The sequence below is a fragment of the Phaseolus vulgaris genome, chromosome 2, assembly GCF_000499845.2.
Source record: "Phaseolus vulgaris cultivar G19833 chromosome 2, P. vulgaris v2.0, whole genome shotgun sequence".
Taxonomy (NCBI): Eukaryota; Viridiplantae; Streptophyta; class Magnoliopsida; order Fabales; family Fabaceae; genus Phaseolus; species Phaseolus vulgaris.
This window is the reverse complement of record NC_023758.2, coordinates 48,239,095-48,261,663: the sequence shown is the minus strand read 5'-3', so window position 1 is coordinate 48,261,663 and position 22,569 is coordinate 48,239,095. Positions and strand designations below refer to the sequence as shown.

At 25.3% G+C, this 22,569-nt stretch overlaps 1 protein-coding gene across 1 annotated transcript; it reads left to right on the top strand.

The window, feature by feature from the left end:
* Positions 1–20,948: 20,948 nt before the first annotated feature.
* On the top strand, positions 20,949–21,955 carry LOC137812905 (uncharacterized). Its single transcript, XM_068615159.1, has one exon. The coding sequence runs from the start codon at positions 21,028–21,030 to the stop codon at positions 21,658–21,660; it is 633 nt and encodes a 210-aa protein (XP_068471260.1). The 5' UTR covers positions 20,949–21,027; the 3' UTR covers positions 21,661–21,955.
* The last annotated feature ends 614 nt before the right edge of the window (positions 21,956–22,569 follow it).

Below are 22,569 nucleotides of genomic sequence, written 5' to 3'. Positions count from 1 at the left end.
TATTGTACCAAATTATATGCAATTAAATCCTACCTAATTAGATTGTAATTTGGAGCGAGAAACCCCTATATATTTGCTTGATGTAACAATACAGAAACCTCTCTTCTTCTTATCATTTTTTATCATTTTCTTAATAGAATGCTTGTATACCTAATTTTTGCAGAATAGGTGGTCTATTTAACAATATGAGATGTCCTTGCATAACTTCTTGAAAGTATTTTCCATACAATCGGATCTTTTTGCCGAATTTTACTCTTAGCAATTCCTATATTCGAAGCAAAATATTTTCGAATTAGACCACAAATTAGAAGTCTAGTGGATGAATTATCTTAAATATAATTGATTTCAAGATCTTTATTAGAATGTTGCAAAACAAATTGATTAGGAATTTAACAATATCTTTGCTTAAAAAATCATTAATATGTAATAAAGTATTAAACCTAATAATCATATGTAGCAATAATGTATCACAAGCATCATAATACCTAAACACTTAGTAGACATAAGTAGAAGGTGATTCATTTTAAGTCTCACAACGTCAACTACTACTCCTACGGTTGCTCTAGAGTCTATCACCAGCTCCTATCTTTCTCTGTATTCTTTTATCTGCTTATCTTTTTCGCTATCCAGTTCAATTCATTTTTTTTCTATCTTCTGTGTAGTTGAATTATACCATTATGCAAAGTAACATTTGAAGTTGTGATTTCAAGAAAGACACGATCATATTCCTCCTGCAGTTTTTTAATTTCTTTTACGTTGTCTTCTTTGGTTAAGTATTTCTATCATTGCTACATTCTCCCGGTACAAATTTGTCCTTTCGGAATGCGTACAATAATTGGGTATAATATCGTACAATAATTGTATATAATTTGATAATTATTATTTTCTTAATAAATAAAGAAAATGAAGCACAACAGCACAGTAATCAATTGAAATGGACATAAAACCCCCAATTTACTTGTTATAGAAAAGTATAAGTGATGTAACCATTGGAAAAATTAAGACTAGATAAATGAAATAATCAAGGAATAAAATAGTAACTTAAGTTATGCTAGCCTTTATTGACCGTAACTAAATTGTAAAAGAAACACCTAGGTACCCTTCCGCTTATTCATATTAGCCCGAAGCTGATTCAATTTCAGATTCTCACCGTGTCAGCTACTTCTACCATTGTTGTTGTAGAGTCTAACACTACCTCCTCTCTTTCTTTGTATTCTTTTATCAGCTTATCTTTCTCACTATCCACCTCAATTTGCTTTCTCTCCATCTTCAGAGCATTGTCGTGCAGAAAAATTACCCAGTATGCAAACTCACCATAGCAAATGTCATATTCCACCTACCACCTAAAGTTTTTCAATTACATTTTTTAGGAACTCGGCATACGGTCCTTTTTGTTCAAATGAATCTATCATTGCCATATGCTTACGGTACAAATCTGATCTTTGGGAACAAAGCTGTTCTAGCGAATCTGTCATTTCTACTTCAGACTCCATCTAAGGTCAAAATAAATATTGCAAAAAAAAACGAAATATATATCTGAATGTTCCATAAAATCTTACCACCATCCCACGCATAATTGCTGCTAGCGGAAATTACAAAAATAAACCCTAACTCTAAAGCATGGGTTGCCATTAATGTTTCATCAAACATAACTATGGTAAATCACGATCCGAATTCCACAACAACAGTAATCAATTGAAAACCTTAACTCTATAAATAAATCCTAACTCTAGAAATAAATCCTAACTCTAAAGCATTATATCATTATTAAATTAATTGCATATAATTAGATATAATATCTAACAATATTGCATACAATAATTGCATATAATTTGATAATTATTATTTTCTTAATAAATAAAGAAAATGAAGCACAACAACACAGTAATCAATTGAAATGGACATAAAACCCCCAATTTGCTTGATCTTATAGAAAAGTATAAGTGATGTGAGCATTGGAAAAATTAAGACTAGATAAATGAAATAACCAAGGAACAAAATAGTAACTTGAGTTATGCTAGCTTTTATTGACATTAACTAAACTATAAAAGAAACACCTAGTACCCTTCAGCTTATTTATATTAGTTCGAAGGTGATTCATTTTCAGTCCCACCCATGTAGAGTCTAACACTACCTCCTCTCTTTCTTTATATTCTTTAATCAACTTATCCTTCCCACTATCCACCTCAATTCTGACCTCTTTCCTGTCCGTGATTAAGTTATAATCTAGATAGTGTGATTATTATGCAGTAAATAGCTCTTAAATTATTTCCTCAGTCACTCCATCAATATATTGTAACCAATTTGTATATAATAGATCAAGCGTACAACTCGAACACAATTTTTCTCACCATCTCTCTTCCCATCTCTCTTGCAACACAATTCATTAATGCCTCTTATCATTTAAATCCACATGTGGACATAAAACCCCTAATTTGCTTGATCTTATAGAAAAGTACAAGTAATGTGACAATTGGAAAAATTAAGACTAGAGAAATGATATAAGCAAGGAACAAAATAGTAACTTGAGTTATGCTAGCTTTTATTGACAGTAACTAAACTATAAAAGAATCACCTAGTACCCTTCAGCTTATTTATATTAGCTTGAAAGTGATTCATTTTCAGTCTCACCATGGTTGTTGTAGAGTCTAACACTACCTCCTTTCTTTCTTTATATTCTTTGATCTCTCAATATCCACCTCAATTTGCTTTATCTCTATCTTCAGAGCATTGTCGTGCAGACGAGTTATCCAGTATGCAAACTCACCATAGCAAAAAATGAAGCACACAACATAAATAATCAATTGAAAAAAATGAGAAATAAAGAAAATGAAGCACAACAACAATAATCAATTGAAAAAATGAGGAATAAAGAAAATGAAGCACAACAGCAATAATGAATTAAAAAAATGAGCAATAAAGAAAATGAAGCACACAACTACAGTAATCAATTGAAAAAATAGGAAATAAAGAAAATGAAACACAAAAGCTAGTAATCATTTTTAAATAATTTACTTTAAATATACTAGCAAATATACACACATTTTCATATAAATGTATTCCTATTTTTATTACAAGTTTTTAAAATATATAATTGTATAAATGATGTTAAAAATATTAAAATAATAAAATTTAGAAATATATATAATTTTATAAGAATAATATTAAAGAATATGTAGTAATTATTTTTAAATAAAGAAATCATTATAAGAAAATCATTAAATAGAAACTAATTTTATAAATAAAAAAATAGTTACTATAGTGTGACTGACTACTTTAGAGACTAAAAAATTATTAATTTTTAAATTAATTTCTATTATTGATAAATAGTTTTTAAATTGGTATCTAATTAATTATCAATGTTTTTTTATCAAATTTAGAATATAAATAATAGGTAGTTAAAACATTGGTAGCTAATGAGATACCAATTTAAAAACTATTTATCAATAATAGAAACTAATTTAGGAAAAAAAAAATATATCTAAAATGGAGTTTAATTTAATCACTATACCAACTAATTATTTTTTTATCTAAAATTATTTTCTATTTAATAATTTTCTTATATTATACGAAATTCATATTTTTTATTTTTATTTTTATTCTCTCTCCATACACTCCAATAGCAGAAATGTCTAAATTTTTTTCATTTCAATTTTTTTATTCATGTAAATTTCGGAATACAAAGAACTCTCGTGTTATCTTTTTGTAAATTCTCACAACCTTCTCTAGTGCCTTTTTTTTCCTTATGATGTTTCACTTTATCAAATTTTCAATAAAGACAACAACTAATCTTTACGATCTTCCTCTATGCACTCTTATCGTGCCAACTTTATGTTAACAAAAGCATTACCAAATACAAAAAAAAAAAAAAATTATATGCAACAAAAGAATTTGAAGTTAAATAGAAAATTCTGAAATTTTGTTCTTTCGAAGTTAAATATGATATTTATTTGTTGAGCTTAGTAGAGAAAAGATGAAAATAGTTTAATAATTTTAATTTTGTAAATAAAATTTTGAGTTAAACTTAAGAATTTAAGTTAAGCAAATAATAATAACAAGACGGTTGTTCAATTCGAAATTAATATAGAGAAACTTAACTAATTTAAAAACAAAATATAAAAGACTAAAATTATATATATATATTGTTGGAGATCCTACATCGACGAGAGAAGAGAATATTTCATTGTATATAAGTGGGTGCAAAACCTCACTCCCATGAGTCGGTTTTATGTTAGGCTTAAAATTCACTTTATAATACTATTATCATAGTCATTTAAAGTCTATCATATCGAGTGTTTGTTAGGTATATCGTGTCACCCGTTATCTAACCACTCATAATATGTTGTCCCACACACGAGCTGTCACTCTCGACGTGACGTGAGGGAGATGTGTTAGAGATCCCACATCGAATTTTGAGAGTGAAAAAATTATTGTTGAGTGGTGTGGAATTCTTTTGAAAAACCAATTTTTCAATCTTAAATGATTGATATATTTTAATTGTGATAAAAAAATGTTATAAAATAAATTGTGATAAGATATTGAATGGTTTGTATAGTCGAATGTGTTGCGTCACATTTGGAATCAAATTCTTGTCTGTAGTAAGGAATCTGCGTCTGTTATTTCAACGACAATAGTTAAAAAATTTCTAATCGATATATTTTTGCTTTCAAGCACATTCTAACATCAAAATTTTAATCAATAAATAATCAGAAGGTATTTACTCATTAAACGCCTTATTTTCTATATTTTTCAATAAATTTAAAGATTTTCAAAACACCTTCTTACTAATGAGATTTGTAACTATTTACCTTAAAAGTGGGAATAGTCTATTTATATATTTTGCTATTTTATTGAATTAATTTTATATTTTAATGTTATTCAAAGTAAGTTATTCGTTATATTCCTTTTAATTTTCAGTTTAGATGTATCATTAATTTTTCTCTGTCTATTATTATAAATAACTTTTATCTCTATTATAGGACAAATTGGGTGCGTTTTTTTTTGGCAAATGTCTTGTTAGCGTTTTGGGTCAACATTGATTTTCACATCTCAATCATAACTTCAAAATTAAGTAATAGAAAAAAGTTTAACTCAATTTTAAAATTTTCGTAAATTTAAATATTTTTAATTAATTTTATCAAAAAGTTATTCTGTTTAATATCTATATTTTTTAATTGAGTTTGTGTGAAAATAATGTGATAGTTTGATTTTATAGTCTATAAAAGAATGTTACAAATTTAAACAATAAAAAAGGTTATTGAATCTTAATTATCTTTATAAAAAAATATGTTTTATTTTATAAATTAAATATTAAGGTTCTAAATTTTATTTTCTTTTATTATTTAAATTTGTAGTGTTCTTTTTGACAGGGCAAAATTAAACAATCATGCCACTCTACTTGTCATAGTAGAGATTCAACTTAAAAATATAAAGATTACGGAAACTCAAACAACAATTTTTTTTTTTTAATATGCACTTAATTTAAAAAAGCTAAAATTTATGGTGAATTTAAAATTTAATTGCATCATTTTCTTATTTCGTTTGTATGGAAACATGTAAGTAATGATTATATAAAGTAATAACCACATCAACCTACATAGATTCAATTAAAAATAATAATTGTAGAATTCGAAAAGTTATTTTGAAAACTCAAATATAAAAATGTATTCCAAAATATAAAATTAATAATATATTTTTACCTTCATCCTCGCTCCTAATTAAAAACTGCAGAGAACATTTAGTGATTTTGTATAGGTGGTGGGATACACGTTAAAATTTTGTTGGATGCAAAAAGCAATTATCTTATCTCTTTGATCATTTAGTTGGGCTGAGCCCACAAGTTGAACTTTAAGATCAATAATGTATATGGGCCTACAGACCCAAGTTAATGGAAATGCTTTTTACTTTTTAGTTATAATGATGATTGATGATCGATGATGGTAAGAGATGATAACGAGTAGGGACGCTACACTTATTTGTTTTATCTAAAAAAAATTATCTCATTATCTCTTCTGTTACTCGTTAAATATTCTTAAAAAAATATTTTAATTTTTTTATACCACTGAATATCCATAAATACATGTGAATATATATTTTTTATTTACATACAAAAGTATTAATGCAATAAATAGTTTTTTCAAAAATTAAATTCAAATAAATTACATTAAAGTAAAAAATTTAAAACACTAATCATTTAAAAAATAACTTCAATTTTATATGTCTAAATAAAAAATTTAAATATATAAAATCAAATTCTAAAAAATTATTCAATATATAAAATCAAATTCTAAAAACAAGCAGATAATTAAATTATTTATATCTATTACTCATAACTACCTATTAAAAGTATTCATTTAATTTAATGTTTGTTATGGATTTTACCAGCAATTATTTATTGATATAATTTTTTTTATCATCCTTAATATAGAAGAAAAATGGCAGGGGAAGCTAATCAGGTAGAATTTTTGTTTTCAACACTTCAATGAGTTTTTTTATTCCTTGAAAGTTGGGATAATACTGAATTCGATCCCTCTTTTTTTTAAAAAGGTTAATAGCTTCTCAAAATTGAAAGAAGAAAAATATTATTTTTGTTCCTAAATACTAAATTTGAAAAACTAAAATTCTTTTGTTCAAATCGTTTTTAGTCTCTCAAATTTTTTATTAGGGATTACTTCACATTATATTGAATTTGGGGTTCATTTGTTTTACTGTCATATAATTCATTTTTATATTTCTATTAAAATACAATACAGTTGAATAATTTTGTGATGAATTAATAGAAATTGAAATTTATAATTAAAATAAAAATTTAAACACATTTTAATTATGTCAATAATTTAAAAATTGATTATGTTAAAAATGAGCTTTATTTACCAGTAAAATACACGCTGGTCACATGTATGATAGATTAGACTGACTTAAATGAGATGTTACAATTATAATGAGTTTTATTTTTTCTTAACTCATACTTTTAGAATATAAAATATATAATATGTAGCTTTTGAAATATAATAAGGAAAGGTTTTAAATTTATATTATAAATTTATAAATATAAATTCTTAAAAATATGATTTGATCTAACAAAAAAAATTTTAAAAAATAGACTTATTTATAAATTATAATTTAATCATATTTGTCATAAATTTTTAAAAATAATTGTATTATTTTGCATGATAATAATAATTAAATTTGTAGATTTGGACAAATATGAGGTATATCTAGTCCTGAGTCAGTCATTATGAAATCAAAATTGAAATCGAGTTCATCTTCTAAGTTAAGTGAATTCATTTATAATATTTTTCATTTTTTCTGAAGGATAAATTCTTTGTTTTAATTATAAAAAATACGCTTATCTTTACGAATTCAATGCATAATTAATATCTTTGTAGATTCTACGTTTAGGATAAAAAATAATTGAAAATTGTGCTTGCGTGATGATTTCTACTTTTATTCCAATAATCTATGGACGAATAACTATTAATTATTATTATTTTTAAAATAATTTAGAAAAAAATGTCTTGTGGGCCCCATTGATGACAATGGCACCTTCTTTCAACTCAGTAGTCTCATCATTGACTAGGTCTGGGTGACGTTGTCCTTTAGAATTTTATAAATCATAAATTCAATCTTATTATTTTTTAATAAATATTATTAGTTAATTCAATACAACAAAGTATTTGATGACCATTCTAGAATACTTATTTAAGTCAATTTACTATTTATTTATTACTCAATACTTTCTTCGAGAAAAAATTTAAAAAATTGATACGATATTCATATTTCAGTTGAATTGAGTTATTTAGTTGAGTGCATAGTAAAAAATAAATATTTTCAATAATTACAATGAATATAAATAAAAAGTAAAATAAAGTATTTAGAATGAAGACGCATTAAAATGTATTTTTATTACACATTTGAAGGTTATATAATAGTTAAGTATCCATATTTTTTTATCATTCTTCATATAAACATGCAAAAATTATTAAATAATATTAAAAATTTAAGCATTTTTAACTCTAATTGAACAAGGTGTAACTTTCCTTATCTTAATTCACTTAAGGAGTTACTCCAACTTAAGAAAATTAGAAAAATTCTAACTTAATCCATACAAACTTTATTCATAAATAAAATGCATTATAATTATTCTAAACTACTTAAGATGTAACTATTCTATTTAGATCTAATATTCCTCTTCAAATCTATCTTTCAAAAAGTTGAAAGAAAATAAAAAATTTAAAAGAACAAAAATACTTCAACAAAATGAATTCTTGCTCAATTTTTATTATTCATCCTTTTATTATCTATTATTTTATAGCAAATCTTCTAGCTCATTAGAATAAAAATTAATCTTAAGATATTATTACCGCTATTGATTCGAGGAATTTTCACATAAAAAAAATGAAGATAGTATGAACTTTTCCACTGTCTAAAATATGTTTTAATATTAAATGTGAATAAGTTTATTTAAGAAAATATTTTTTTTGACCAAAACATAGTTTCAACCAGAGACCTCTTGTTCATACCTAGATCCGATTACAATATTTAACATGTTACAAAAAAATCTTGAACACTTCACCATCTTCTTTATTATTATTTTTTCTGACTAAAATATCATTATAACAAATTATTAAATAAAAAGAAGTTATTATATTAATTAAATTATATATTATTTTATAAACAACAAAAATTATTAATATCTAAATTAATTTTTATTATTAATAAATGATTTTAAATTAATATCTAATGTTATCACCTTTAATATTTAAAATATTGATAACTAATTAGATAAATGATTTATTAATAATTAGAAAGAATTTATATAATAATAATATTTTGATTTTTATAATAGTATTTAAGTGAATATTGTAATTAAATATATTTTTTATTTTAAAAATAATTTTGATTTAATAATTTTTTAATAGGATGTATGATTTAAAAAGAAGTGTTTGTTGGTGAAATAGACGTAAATGTAATAACGTAAATTATTAAAGTTTGTGAGAGTTTCCCATAGTTTTCTGAACGGGCAGAAACGGTGAACCACTTCTGCACGGCAATACTCTCACATCAAACTCTCCCTTTCACATAATTCATTCATTTCATTATCGTTGACGAAACCACATCTTTCTTATGTTTGAATTTAACCACATTACTTCAAAAATATAAATAAATTTTAAACCTATCTTCTTCAAAACAATGGCGGAATCTGTCAAAAAAATATACTCACTTCTGCAGTTGGGTGAGAGGGACAATGACAGAATCCTAAGACCCACTAAAAAATACATAAAATGTTACTAAATACTAAATTTTGTTGTTGTTGGAACCTTTGTAAATTCATTTATCTTAAACAATTTGTTTGGTTGTTGGAGAGTCCATAAATCGATGTTAAATAACTTTTTTATTGTTGCTAAGTTCATAAATTCATGTTACGTAAATTTTTGGTGGTTGGAACGTTCATAATAAGTCATGTTAAACAAATTTCTAATCAGGGTAACGTGTCAACATGTGATGAAATACAATAGAATACATAAACTTAAAAGGGTAAGTTTATTGTTATAAAATACGAAAATATGCAATAAAACATAATATCAAGATACAAGTAGAAAACGATGAAGAACGTATCAATTCTGACTTATGTCTGACATAAGATGGAAAAAAAGAAAACATACGATGTTATAAGTTTTCTTTATATACTAGTTATTTTTTAAAAATTTATAAAAAATTCACAACAAGAAAATTATTAAATAAAAATCAATTTTAAAAATAAAAAATATATTTGTTTAAATTAGAGATCATTTAGATACTAACAAAATTATTGATAATTAATTAGATATTAATTTATAAACTATTTATCAATAATAGAAACTAATTTATAAATTAATAATTTTTGTAATCTTTAAAATGGTATCTAATTTATCAATATAACAACTAATTATTTTTTGTCTCTAAAATTGATTTCTATTTAATGATTTTCTTGTAGTGTTAATTTTGATAATATTAAATGATTGAACTTGAAAAAAAAATATATATTTAACATATATTCGGTTGGAGATTCATATTGATTAAGGATAAAAACATTTTATAATATATAAGTGTAAATCTCATCTTATAAATATATGATTTTATAAAGTTAAATTTAAAATTCACTCCTTAATATAATTATTATAATATATAATTTCATACACAAGTTAAGAGATTTATTTGAAATTTCACTTCAATTAGAGATAAACTTCACCTAATAAGAAGATTTACGTACACCCACTTCTTAATATTCTTATAAGTAAAAACATTAAAATATATATATATATATATATATTAGAAAAAAAAGTCTAATTTATAACTAAATATTCTAAATTTTTCTAGAAGATCCCAACTATGTGGTTCCATCCCTCTAGATAGCTATAAGGTTAAATTATAAAAATTATTAATGAAGGTGGTTTAAAAGATTGATAGTGATGCAAAAGTAGAATATTTAAAAAAGAAAGTATTGACATTTGGAGATATTAGAAGTGGTTAGAGGAACGTGAATGAATAGTTGATATAAAAGGAAATACTAAAGAAGACATACTCAATATATAGTATTAATCATAGCCTTTAAACTTATTCCAATGAAGTGGTTAGCAATTAATCCTTCACCTTTTATCCCTTATATTATATCTTCTCTTTCGAATATTTTAAAGTAAATTTCATGCTTTGGTTCCACGTTCGTGGTGTAGAGACACATGCGATTTTTTTCTTCTTCTTTTCTTCAACATTTAAGTTTACACAAAGTAGTGTTAATGCTTTATTTTTAGTTAAAGGAGTCTTGTACATTGGAATATTGAGTATAGTACAATCTTAAAACTTTCATCACTTCCACACACTACAATTTTTTTATTATTCTTCAATATTTTTTCAAAACTTGTTTTTCCTCTTTCTTTCTAAAAACTCAAAACCTACAAAAAAATATTAGTATTCATTATATAAAAATAAAATAATTAAATATATTATCTATTGTATATTATAATGAAGTTATATTATAATAAAAATTTAAATATATAAAATAAAACACTTATAATTTAATTTTATTTAAAAATATCACAGTTATTTTTTATTTATGTGGAACCCTCTGTCTATTATTTTGTTAGTTTTTTATTTTTTCGTTACAATTTAAATTATTATTATTTTTAATTGATACTTTTATTATGAAAGATATAATATGAATAAATAGAGCAATCCTTTTATATATTATTCTAAATGTGTAATATTACAAAATCTATATATTTAAGATAAATAATTTTATTAAAAGACTATACAGCATAAATATACCAAATGATTATCTATAGTTTAAAAGAAAAACATTTTCAGAAAAAAAAAACAAAAAAGTCATGACTTTTTAATTTTTCATTAAATATAATGTTTGTAAATAAAAAATTATATAACTATATATAGATTTTAAAAGTTATTTTTTTAATGAAAGAAATTTTAAAAGTTATTTTTTAAAAAAATTATATTTTTAATTTAATTTTAAAATATAATAGAAAACCTTTTAAATGAAAAAATCTTCATAGTATTGAATCAAACATTAATTGCTGGATTAATAGATACGTCATTCTAAATGTCAATTCTAAGTGTCACTAGTATGATTTGCTCACATAACCTATATTACAGGGCAATTAATGCATCTTACAACAATCAACAATCTCTCTTTAAATAGCTAAGTTAACCTACACGCTATAAGATCATTGATCTAACATGTTTTCATTGAACACTTAACACTAAATAAAAAAATAACTTATACTCATAATATAACTTTTTAAACTTAGTTTTAGCAATAAAAATATATAAATTAACCTAATTATAAAATAATTACTATATCTCCAACACATATGACCGAAGCAACTTATACATACGCAAATGTTCATCCACTTACCAAATTTATTTCACTACAAACTAAAATTAGATTAAAAAGTGTAAAATGTATAACTTAATTTATATTTACATTAATTTTAACTTACAATTATGTTCTTTTTAGATATTTTTTTTAGAAGATTCTACATCGACTAAAAATTATGACATTTTATAATGTATAAATGGGTGCAAATCTCACTTTATAAGTCCGGTTTTATGAGGTTGATTAAAGTTAATATGATATCCGAGTCTTCTTAAGTTTATCCTAATGATTGTTTGTTTGACTTATCAGACCATCCGTTATCAAGTTATTCTCGGACTATTCATAATGTATAATTCCACACACAAATTAATAGTCTAGGCATAAAGAAGGTGTGTTGAAGATTTTACATTTCTTTAAAATTTACGATATTTCATATTGTATAAATGGATACAAACTTTCTCTGAATTCAAAGTTTATTTTTTTTTAATATTTTCTTTTAAAAGTATACGTGAAATGAAAAAAAAAAAAAAAAAAAAAAACCTTAGAAACTAACTCTGCACAAAGAAGTATATATGGAGTTGGTTTTGGCAAGTGTGACATGAAAGCAAAAGGCAAGCGAAAGCAGTGAGGAAAGTAATGGTTGGTGGCTTTACTAAGGACTAGGCATGTGCTAGTGCAAATGCAATAAATGATTTTTTAATATTATTGTAAAAACTAAGATATTTATGTAATCAAAAGATACCAAAACTAATATCTTAAAATTGTGAACCAAAAGACAAAAGTTGGTTGCATCTATTGTCAAAGAGATTTTATATTCTTACCCAATCATCTATTATTTTCTTTTAAAAATAACATTTTCCTACATTTAAAGCATTTATTGTAAATGTTAATAAATTATCATACATCAAACTCTATAATCAAAGAATAAAATAAAAGTCTACGCTATTAATATATTTTAATTAAATTTAGTTTTTATTACATAATTTATTTCATTCTACGGTTTCTGTATTTGATTAGTGTGTCAAAATTTAAAAATAAAAAAAGGAATTTAGTTCCAAACTGAAAATTTTAATTTTCAAAGTAGTTTACATAAAAAAAGAAACTAAAAATAAAAACAGAAAACATAAGCACAAGTAAATATCTAAAAAGCATAAATAATAATAATATAATTAAAATCATTAACATTTACAATTAAGTTCATTTATTATAATAAAAATGTAATCTCTTACTTTATATAATTAAAAAATTATTAATTATTTATAAATTTAGAAAATATTCATATGATTAAGAATAATTTTCATATGTATATATATATATATATATAATTAAAAAATAATAAAACAACATATATAGAAAAATAATGGAGGGACAAGTGAAGGTGTTTAACCCGCCTAACATAACCTATGGCATGCTAAAATGGGTTAAACTAACATCTTTTTGTCACTCTTATAAAAAGCAGTGTGAGAAGTGTTTGTTAGAAGATTAATTGAACTTTATTTGTTTATATTTAAATATAGTATAAGCATTAAGTTATAAAATATATTCATAAAATATTCAAGTGATAAAAAAATAATATATTTTTTTTTTAAAGTGAAGAATCACTAAGACTCAATAATTTTCTCAATGATTACTCAGTACATAGTATATTATTTTATGATATTTTTTCCTATATCAATAAAGCAATCATATCTCATACAAAATCTCAAATTTAATATATAACTTAATTATTTTAATATAATATTTTCTTCATATAAATAGTTATGTTCACAAACACATTACATTACGTGTTATATCCCAATCATAACATCATAATTTTTCATTCAGATACATTTTTAATTAATTAAATATTAATATCAATACAAATTTAAATTTCTCAATTATGACACTACTAATATACATGTACATTATGATAATATAATATAGAAACTAAAAGAAGAAAAAAAAACACATTTTAACGTTCTGAAATATTTAAACAAATATTTTTATCAAAACTTAGAAAACACTTTCTTGTTCGACTATCATTTTGTGAATTAAACACGTGTTACAAAATGAAAAAAAAAAAAAATTTATTTACAATACAAGTATAACCACGTTTCTAAATTGGATATGAGATTATTTATTACAAACTTATTATGTTCTTACAAAGCTCAAAATTCTCACACTTACTCTTCTTAATCTTTGGTATCCGATCTTTTATTTTCACAATCTTTTAGTTTCGTGGTTAAGACTCTTCAGAACACGGTGGATACGTGGATTGTAACCTGTAAATTTACTATGACGCTTAAATTAAATTAATTTAAATTTAAGATCAATTTATTAGTTTTAAATTATAATTTTTGTATCGGATAACTTTTAGGATGTTCTCTTATTTATATTTATAGTAATTATATTCAACTTCTAATGGTACGTGTGGATGAGTTAAGCCCAGTATGATTAATGTGCAAATACTTTTTGATATGCTAATTACTAATGACATTATTTAAATCTTTTACATTTGCAAAACGTATTAAAGTGTCAATAATACATTTACCTCTCATACTCGAATGAAATGAAATGAATACTCTATCTTAACAAGTTTGAAGAAAAAGAAAGTCATTTCTTTACTTTACATGTCACATGATCGATGGGATGTAACATTATCATATGACCATCATCTCTTCTCCTATGTATACATAACATGTGTAAGATACATCTATCTAGAATGATTGAATTGGATTAGGACTCACCCCTACCCAATCAACACCTTTACCGAATACAATAAATCTAAGGAATAGTAATTTGCATGTTTAAAATGGAGAGATTTTGAGATTGTGGGTGGAAGAATAATGAAGCAGTGTGTGAAAGGACATATGAGTAATTGCACATGATAGGAAGGAAAGAAGATGATGTGATGATGGGTGGTTTTGCTTTACCCAACAATGTGAATCATAGCAGCCGCATGTGAGGGGTCTTCATCGGACACGTCATCGCACGTGTCGCCTTCACACGAACCAACAACCGGTTATTTAAAATTGGTGGTGTACCTCGGTAACCTTATCTTTCTCTCTCTTCTCTCTGCATTGTACTTTTCATGAAACCAGTTACTGCTACAGCCAAAAGTGGTCCCCACCACCTCATTCCTTGTCCCCACCAACTTCGACCATTCCAAATCTCCAACCAATTCCTTCATGTTTTTTTTCCTTTTATCAGTTTATAACTAAATGACACTTCCCAAGACAAATCAAAAATATCTCCACCAAATTACACAACTAAATTTTGTACTTATGATTAAGTTAGAATTAAAGAAAACGAAAATTAAACAGAATTATAGGTTTAGGTCCACTTTTTAGTTACTTTAGAATTTGTTTGAAAAATAAAGCCAAACTAGTAGGAGTAAGATAATTAATTTTTAAAAATATAGAGAATTTAAGTAGGTTAATTAATTAATTTAATTAAAATAATTAAAATTGGTAGGTTATTTTCTAGTACAGTGTTAAATTTGTCTTTGAATATACTATTTTAAAATATAAATAGTTTTTGGTTCAAACATATTAATTTAGAAAAAATAAATTATTTGAAAAAATATGTTTTTTAATGTTAAAAATAGTATTTATAAGCTCCGCAAATTTTTCACTCAAAATTGAAAAAAAGATATTTCAATGGTTAAGCATTTGTTTTAGGTAAGATATTAATGCTATTGAATGTAATGTTTACATATTTTGTGAATGAATATTTATACTTGTTGGTTCTTGATGGCCATGGGACTCACTTATACCTGATATGCCTACTAATTAACAATTTAATCTTACTTAAGAGCATAATCTTTAATTAAAAGTGATAATTAGGATATATTAATGACATTCTATACCGATAGGTCAATCTCATACCATTAATTGGATTGGACTAACATCTTTTTAAAGTAATAATTAAGAAGCTGAGGTAAACAATCTCAAATCATGTGTAGTAAATATACATGATTCTCACAAATTAACTTCAATGAGTACTTCTAAATAATAAATTATCTGTAGCAAGCAAAGTAGAAGTGAATAAAATATTTTATATGTTGCATAATAAAAATGTGTTTTATTCACACATCATGATAAAATTTTGAAGTTACCATAGAGCCCCTGTTGTGCCTACTCCTTTATTTGCTGATTCTATGACTAGGTTCTGTGTAAATTTTATTTAGGAGAAATTACAGTACCCTCACTCTCCTGAAATCATGTAAATAATATTTATATGTTTTTTCAGGTTTAATATATATATATATATATATACACGTAATTTTAAGATTTTAATAAAACAATGTCTATCTTTTAAAAGACATTTATATTTCTTATGTTTTAAATAAAATAATATATTTTTTTTCATATTTTTAACAGAGTGTTAATTATTTTTATTTTATTTTAGACTAGCATCTAAATTAAATATGATATTTTTAAATAAAAAAAGAGACAAAAAAATTCAGACCAACTTAATGGAAAGTGAGGGGAAAGATAAACAACATGCAAAGAAATAGAATTTTTTGGCATAGTTGGCTAGCTATGAGTTTATGAGGGGAAAAAAAGTAAATATGGAGTAGGTTTCACATATTGAGTGTTCCCTCTCAATGTTGATTAAGGATTTAAATTACAAACAAAAATGAGAAAAGTTATTAAGAGATTTAAATTAATAAATTTATAAAGATAAGATTAATTTTGTATATATAAATATAATATAAGTGAGTGTAAACTTAATTTTATAAACAGATTTTATAATCTTAAAATTCACTATTTAATATGATATTAGAGTCACTTATAATATATGATAACAAGAATTTGTTCTTATCAGATCATCCGTTATTATTTTTGTTTGTTATTGTCAAACTATCCTTAAATATATAAATAAATATAAATTGAATTTTATTAAATTAATTTAAGTTTAAATTCCAATCTTAATAGAAATGAATAAGTGACTGGAGAGTGAGATCTTGAGGTTGGATTTGAGAGATAAAAGAAGTATGGTTTTGGTTTTGAAAACTGTATTTAAAAGTAGAAAAGTGAATAGCAAGACAAGAGAATTGGACAATAACTGAACAAGCAAAGAGTGTGGCCTCGTAAACAGCTATTTTGGCTTCATTCATCTCTCACCTTCACCCAAAAGCTGATTTCTTTGGTGAGTGCAGTACACTGCACACTATGCAATGCAATTCTCTTTAATCATTTCAAAAATCAGATAAAGTAAATCAAACAATGAACAAAAACATTATTTTTTTCTATTTTTTATTTTCTTATTAATTTTATTGTGCATCTAAATATTTATTATTATATACTTTCTATAAATAACCTAGTATGAATATACAAAAGATAAAAAAAAGACTAATATTGGATTATATGTAAATTGCACTCTATATAAATAAAAGTTGGTAATATGTTTGTTTTAAATGATTGTAAGAATGTAAATAAGTAAAATAAAGACTTATTAATTTAATTGGAAAAATTGAGATTGATATTTATCTCTCTTTCTTTTACATCTTAAATTTTTTAATAATATTTTATTTTTTTATTGATATTAATGTTCATATAAAATTTATTTATATTAATATTTTATATTAAACATTTCGATATACTATACAACAATATTGATGTTATTAACTTTGACTATTATCTGAGAGTTATGTTGATAAAAAAAAAAACTTTATCTGCTATTCTCTCTTCTTCAAACTAGTTGTTTTTAAATTCTGCCTTACCACTAATTCAGAAATATTCCATTAATGAAAACATTTTTATCTTTTCAAGTTCTTTGGTATTATTTTTCTATAAAAAAGTTAAATAATTAGATCCTTAAAGTTTAGAATAAAATTATATCTCAAAATTGGAAAACATTTAATTAATTATTGATAATTTTAAATACCAACAATATTAGATGATACATTTACGTGGGATATGTATGTTAGTATTAATAAGTAGACAGATATTTGTTGGTGTCTAAGGAATCTTTGACATCACACACACACAAAACAATTACATGCATACTCTTCCTAACCCAACAAATAAATATTGAATATAAATTCTAACACACAGTTATGTGAACACTTCTATGCAACCTAGTTTACGTTCAAATCAAACAAAAAAAAAGCTTGAAAAAATATATAAACATATTTACAGTGCCTTACCGTTACGGAAGAAATGAAAGAATTAATTCACATTATTAAAAATCTTACATAGACTAAAAATAAAGATGGATTTATAGTATATAAGTATGGTCAAATTTTATATTGTGAAAATAGATTAGGTTTAACTAAGTTCATAATATGATATCAAAGTTTATCCTAAAGAGATTTGTTGGGATATCTTGTTCTATTATTATACTGATCATAAATATTTAGTCTCACACATTATGTTTAAACATGAGAGGATATTGAGTTTAGACGTGAACTAATGATAAAATCAATTTATAGTATATAAATAAAAATAATTCTTATTTTAAAAGTCAATTTTATAAATATAAATTAGATTTAAATTTCTTTCTCAATATCAATAATTTTAGTTTGAATGAAATAGTATACATTGGAATTTCATGACATTCTTTGAAAATATTAGATTTGGTTGGAAAGTCATCTAACATAGTCATTGATTATTTCGCCTTTTGTTCACAAACTAACAAATCATGTGCCAATATTTCAATATGCTCACAATTACCACATTGAACACTTATGATTTAGCAATTAATTCGCATGTATTATTGTAATAACGGACAAATATATTTAATTGAATAAATAGTTAAAAGTTAATTCACATTTAATAATATCCTAGTTTTATTTAAGAACATTTTGGTAATTATTTAAATTATTTGATTATCATATATATTTTTTTTTTACATTTTTTGTTAATTAAACTATACACACAAAAAAAACTATTTTTATTTTTTAGTCTTCTGTTTGGCTTAAGGAAGAAAAAGGAAGGAAAAAAAAGAGAGAAACATAAGTGTGTTTCTTTATCTACCAAAATATGCTAATTAATTTCTTCTCTAAGAGTTTACGCTCAAATTTAAAAACACAGTGAATCTAAAGAACCTATAATTATATATTTTATTTTATCTCGGAATGACCCTAAAATTATATTTCTGTTCACTGATTTAGGTGGGTAGACTTTTTATATTAAGATCTTTATGTTTGATTTCAATGTATTATTTTATTATTTTTATTTAAAATATTTAAGTATATCCCGACATAATTTGCTAACATTCGCGCTTACAATAATGTTCGTTCACACATATTTGATATTAGAAAATGATTTTTTGTGACACTGTTGATGTTGATAAGTATAGCAGATAAGACATGGTCGATACCATGTGCCCGTTTGCATGGTGGAGATTGAATTTTCAACTTAAATCAATTCATTTGTATCTCATCTACGCCTACAAGGAAATGAAAGGTGGAGATATTTGACAAACAATAAATTAAAGGAAACACAAGAAAATAAATAAAAGAAACAAAATAGTGTGCTACGGAAGAGTAAGAAAAGTATGTGTTTCAATTATTAATAAAAGAAAATGTAAATTTTACTTATTTTGGACTGGTGTTTAAAATGTATGGTATATATAAAATCTATTAAATATTTTTTTTTAGTATATCATAATTTTAAAAAGAAAAAAGTTTTATGTTTTGCCTTAGTTATAAACATATTTTGAATATCTAGATGGAATAAAGAGATATATCGCAAATAGAAATATTTGTTATTTCCATTAGATTAATATGATTTTTTTTTAGAAGTAATTGTGTTGGGTAATAATTATGGTTTATTTTTCCGTATATTATTGTATTGGTAGTATGTTAAGATGTTATGTTGTTAACAAAAGAAAATATCTCTTTTTATTGAGGTTAATATTTGGTGAGTTAATTATGTCGGTATATATATTTTAAATGTATTGATATAATGGGTTGTTGTAAAAATCATACGTCTTTGATTGGTTTTGAAATAAAAATCTTAGACAGGGATTCTATATTTTTTTTTCTGTATATGTAAATAGTTCATATTTTTTTATAACTTTTTTTGGTAAAGAAGAAATATAAAAAATAAAAATAAAAGTGTATGAAAGAGGAAAGAGAAAGGAGAAAAATGGTTTTAAATTCATGATTACTGGTGTCGACTGATTCTTGGTAATTGCATGGAAGAAAGCATTGGCACCATGTAGATGACGTTTGGAGCTAAAGTACCAAACAGTTAAAAGAAGAATAAAAATTATTGCGTAAAAAATAAAAAAAACTAATATATTCTATTTTTATTCTTCATCAATTGACTCTTTTGGCCAGTCACGAATAAAATTCAAAGTAATATTCTTTTCGTGAAATATCACTTTACCTTTTGATAATTGTCGCGGAAAAAAGAGTAGATAATAATAACAAAAGGTTGTGGATATGGTCTTAGGTTTGGGAGAAGATAAAGAGAAAAATAAAAAGTCAAATCAAGCGCCAACACGACCAGATTCAATCGTAACCAACGTCAGACAATCGGCGCCAACAACGTTAACAGCATAAACAGCGTATGTTTGAAGAAGCCTCACAAAATTGAAAAATCAACAAGAATTTGTCCAAATATTTAAAATAATGACCTATAAGATTTTATTTTATTTATCATATTTTTTTTATTTTATTTCTGAAAATAAGAAAAATGAAAAATATCAGAATCCAAGAACAGCGCTTCTCCAGCGGTGGGGCAGGCCAATAGCATTGACCACTCCAAAATTCGAAACCCACAAAAGTAAAAAAAAAAAAAAAAAAAAAAGAAAAAAAAACGAACCACATGATTCTGCGATGTCGGTGGGCCCGCATCCACGGACTTCACACAGCATTCAAATATAGTTAAAGTGGCATAAATGAAACAAAAAATATCCTCGCAATAATTACCAACGGATCCCACACGCAAATTTCATAATCTCTTTTTTTATTTATTTTATTATTGAAAATGAATTTAATGAAAAATAAAAAAAGGAAGAAGAAAGCAGAATGCGGGTTTTTCTGCTACCCACGCGCCTGTCTCTATCTGCCGTTAATGAATGAATTAAAGCAAAGTAATCGTATCTATCTCACTTTTCTCACCACTATATATACCCTTCGCCCTCTATTTCTCCCTCCACCCAAACATTTTCATTTTCTCTCTCTACACTCTCTTCTCCAACACTAAAAACCCTTCAAGAAAATGGACCAACCCAAACCCAACAACACCGACAAGAGAAAACGAGTTCGGGACGATTCCGACTCGCTCCCCAACTCGCTCTCCAACTCCCACAAACTCCCCCGAGTTCTCAACAACTCTTCCGAGTCTCACCGAGCTGACTCGGCCGAGTTCGAACTCGCCCGAGTCGACCCGGACATTTTCAGCATGCTCAACGACGCGGAGAATGTGACAGAGCGTGACCCCGCCGTGGAGGTTGAGGATCTCGACTCTTTCATCAGGAGTTTCGAGGAGGAAATACTCGCTCCGCCTTCCAACCCCAACCTAGCGCCCGAACCAGAGGCTTTTAAACCGAACCTAGGCTACTTGCTGGAAGCTTCCGACGACGAGCTGGGTTTGCCGCCGACGGTGGCGCCGTGCGAGGACGAGTCATCACATGGAACCCCTGATTCGGGTCGGGTTGGACCCGAGGGAGTGGATCTGACTGGATTTTTAGGGTTTGAGGATGATGTTAGGAGCTACGGAGGTTTTGGCTTCGTTGGGTTCGATGACGTGGATGATAACGGTGGCGGTTACGTGACTATAGATGGATTGTTTGATTATGCGGAACCTGGCGCCGATATTTTGTGGCGGTCGGAGTCGTTGCAGGCGATATAAGGGAGATTAATTAATTTAATTAGTTAATTAATCAGTTAATTAAGCTAATGGAAAATTTAGAAGGTGTAAAAAGATGTTAGGTGCGACAGGTAACAACGGTGGTTAGTTAGATGTGAAATTATTATGTTAGGATTGTGAAAATTTGTTGTTTTGATTTGTTCTATTCGACTCAAACAAACAATAGGCCTTGACCCAGACATGCTTTTAGTAGTCCTTTTTGTAAAATGTTCTTGCTGGCGAAAAACAAAATGCCTCAGTTTGATGTTGCTGTTTAACCAGATTTAACCTTTCTCAAGTTATTTTTTTCTCAGTTTCATCTCAATATATGTTATTAAGGGTTACGTATGCTTTGCTTCTGTAATTAGTCCTCTTTTTTTTTTTTGCTGTTTTTTTCATTTATCTTTTTATTATTATATTGCAATGGTATGATGTAAAAGACACAAAATGAAAAATAATCACAATTAACTATTTTGTTAAAATAAAAATATTAAGTGTATATTATCATGGTCGAACCTCATATTACGTATAAATGGAGATAATATTTATTTTTAAATATAATTCAAATCAAGAATAAATACGAGGAATATTTTTCAAACTCATATTTTACTTTATATTTATTATATTTATCGTGAGTTTTTTCATTTTGAATTAAATGTTCTAAGGAGAAAATAATCAATACTCTTATATCGAAACAAAGAGTGATTTTTTGAAAAAACGCAAGACTATAAATATTCTAGGAAAAAAAAAATATGTTAAAACATGTTCAGCCAAATAAACAATAAATGCAAAAACCTAATTTGAACCTCCAATATTGAGTTAAAACAGCAAAGTTAGTTTTATATTTACATATATAGAAACAGAGTAACATTAAAATAAAAGTAGAAACAGAATATGAATAGATTGTTTTTG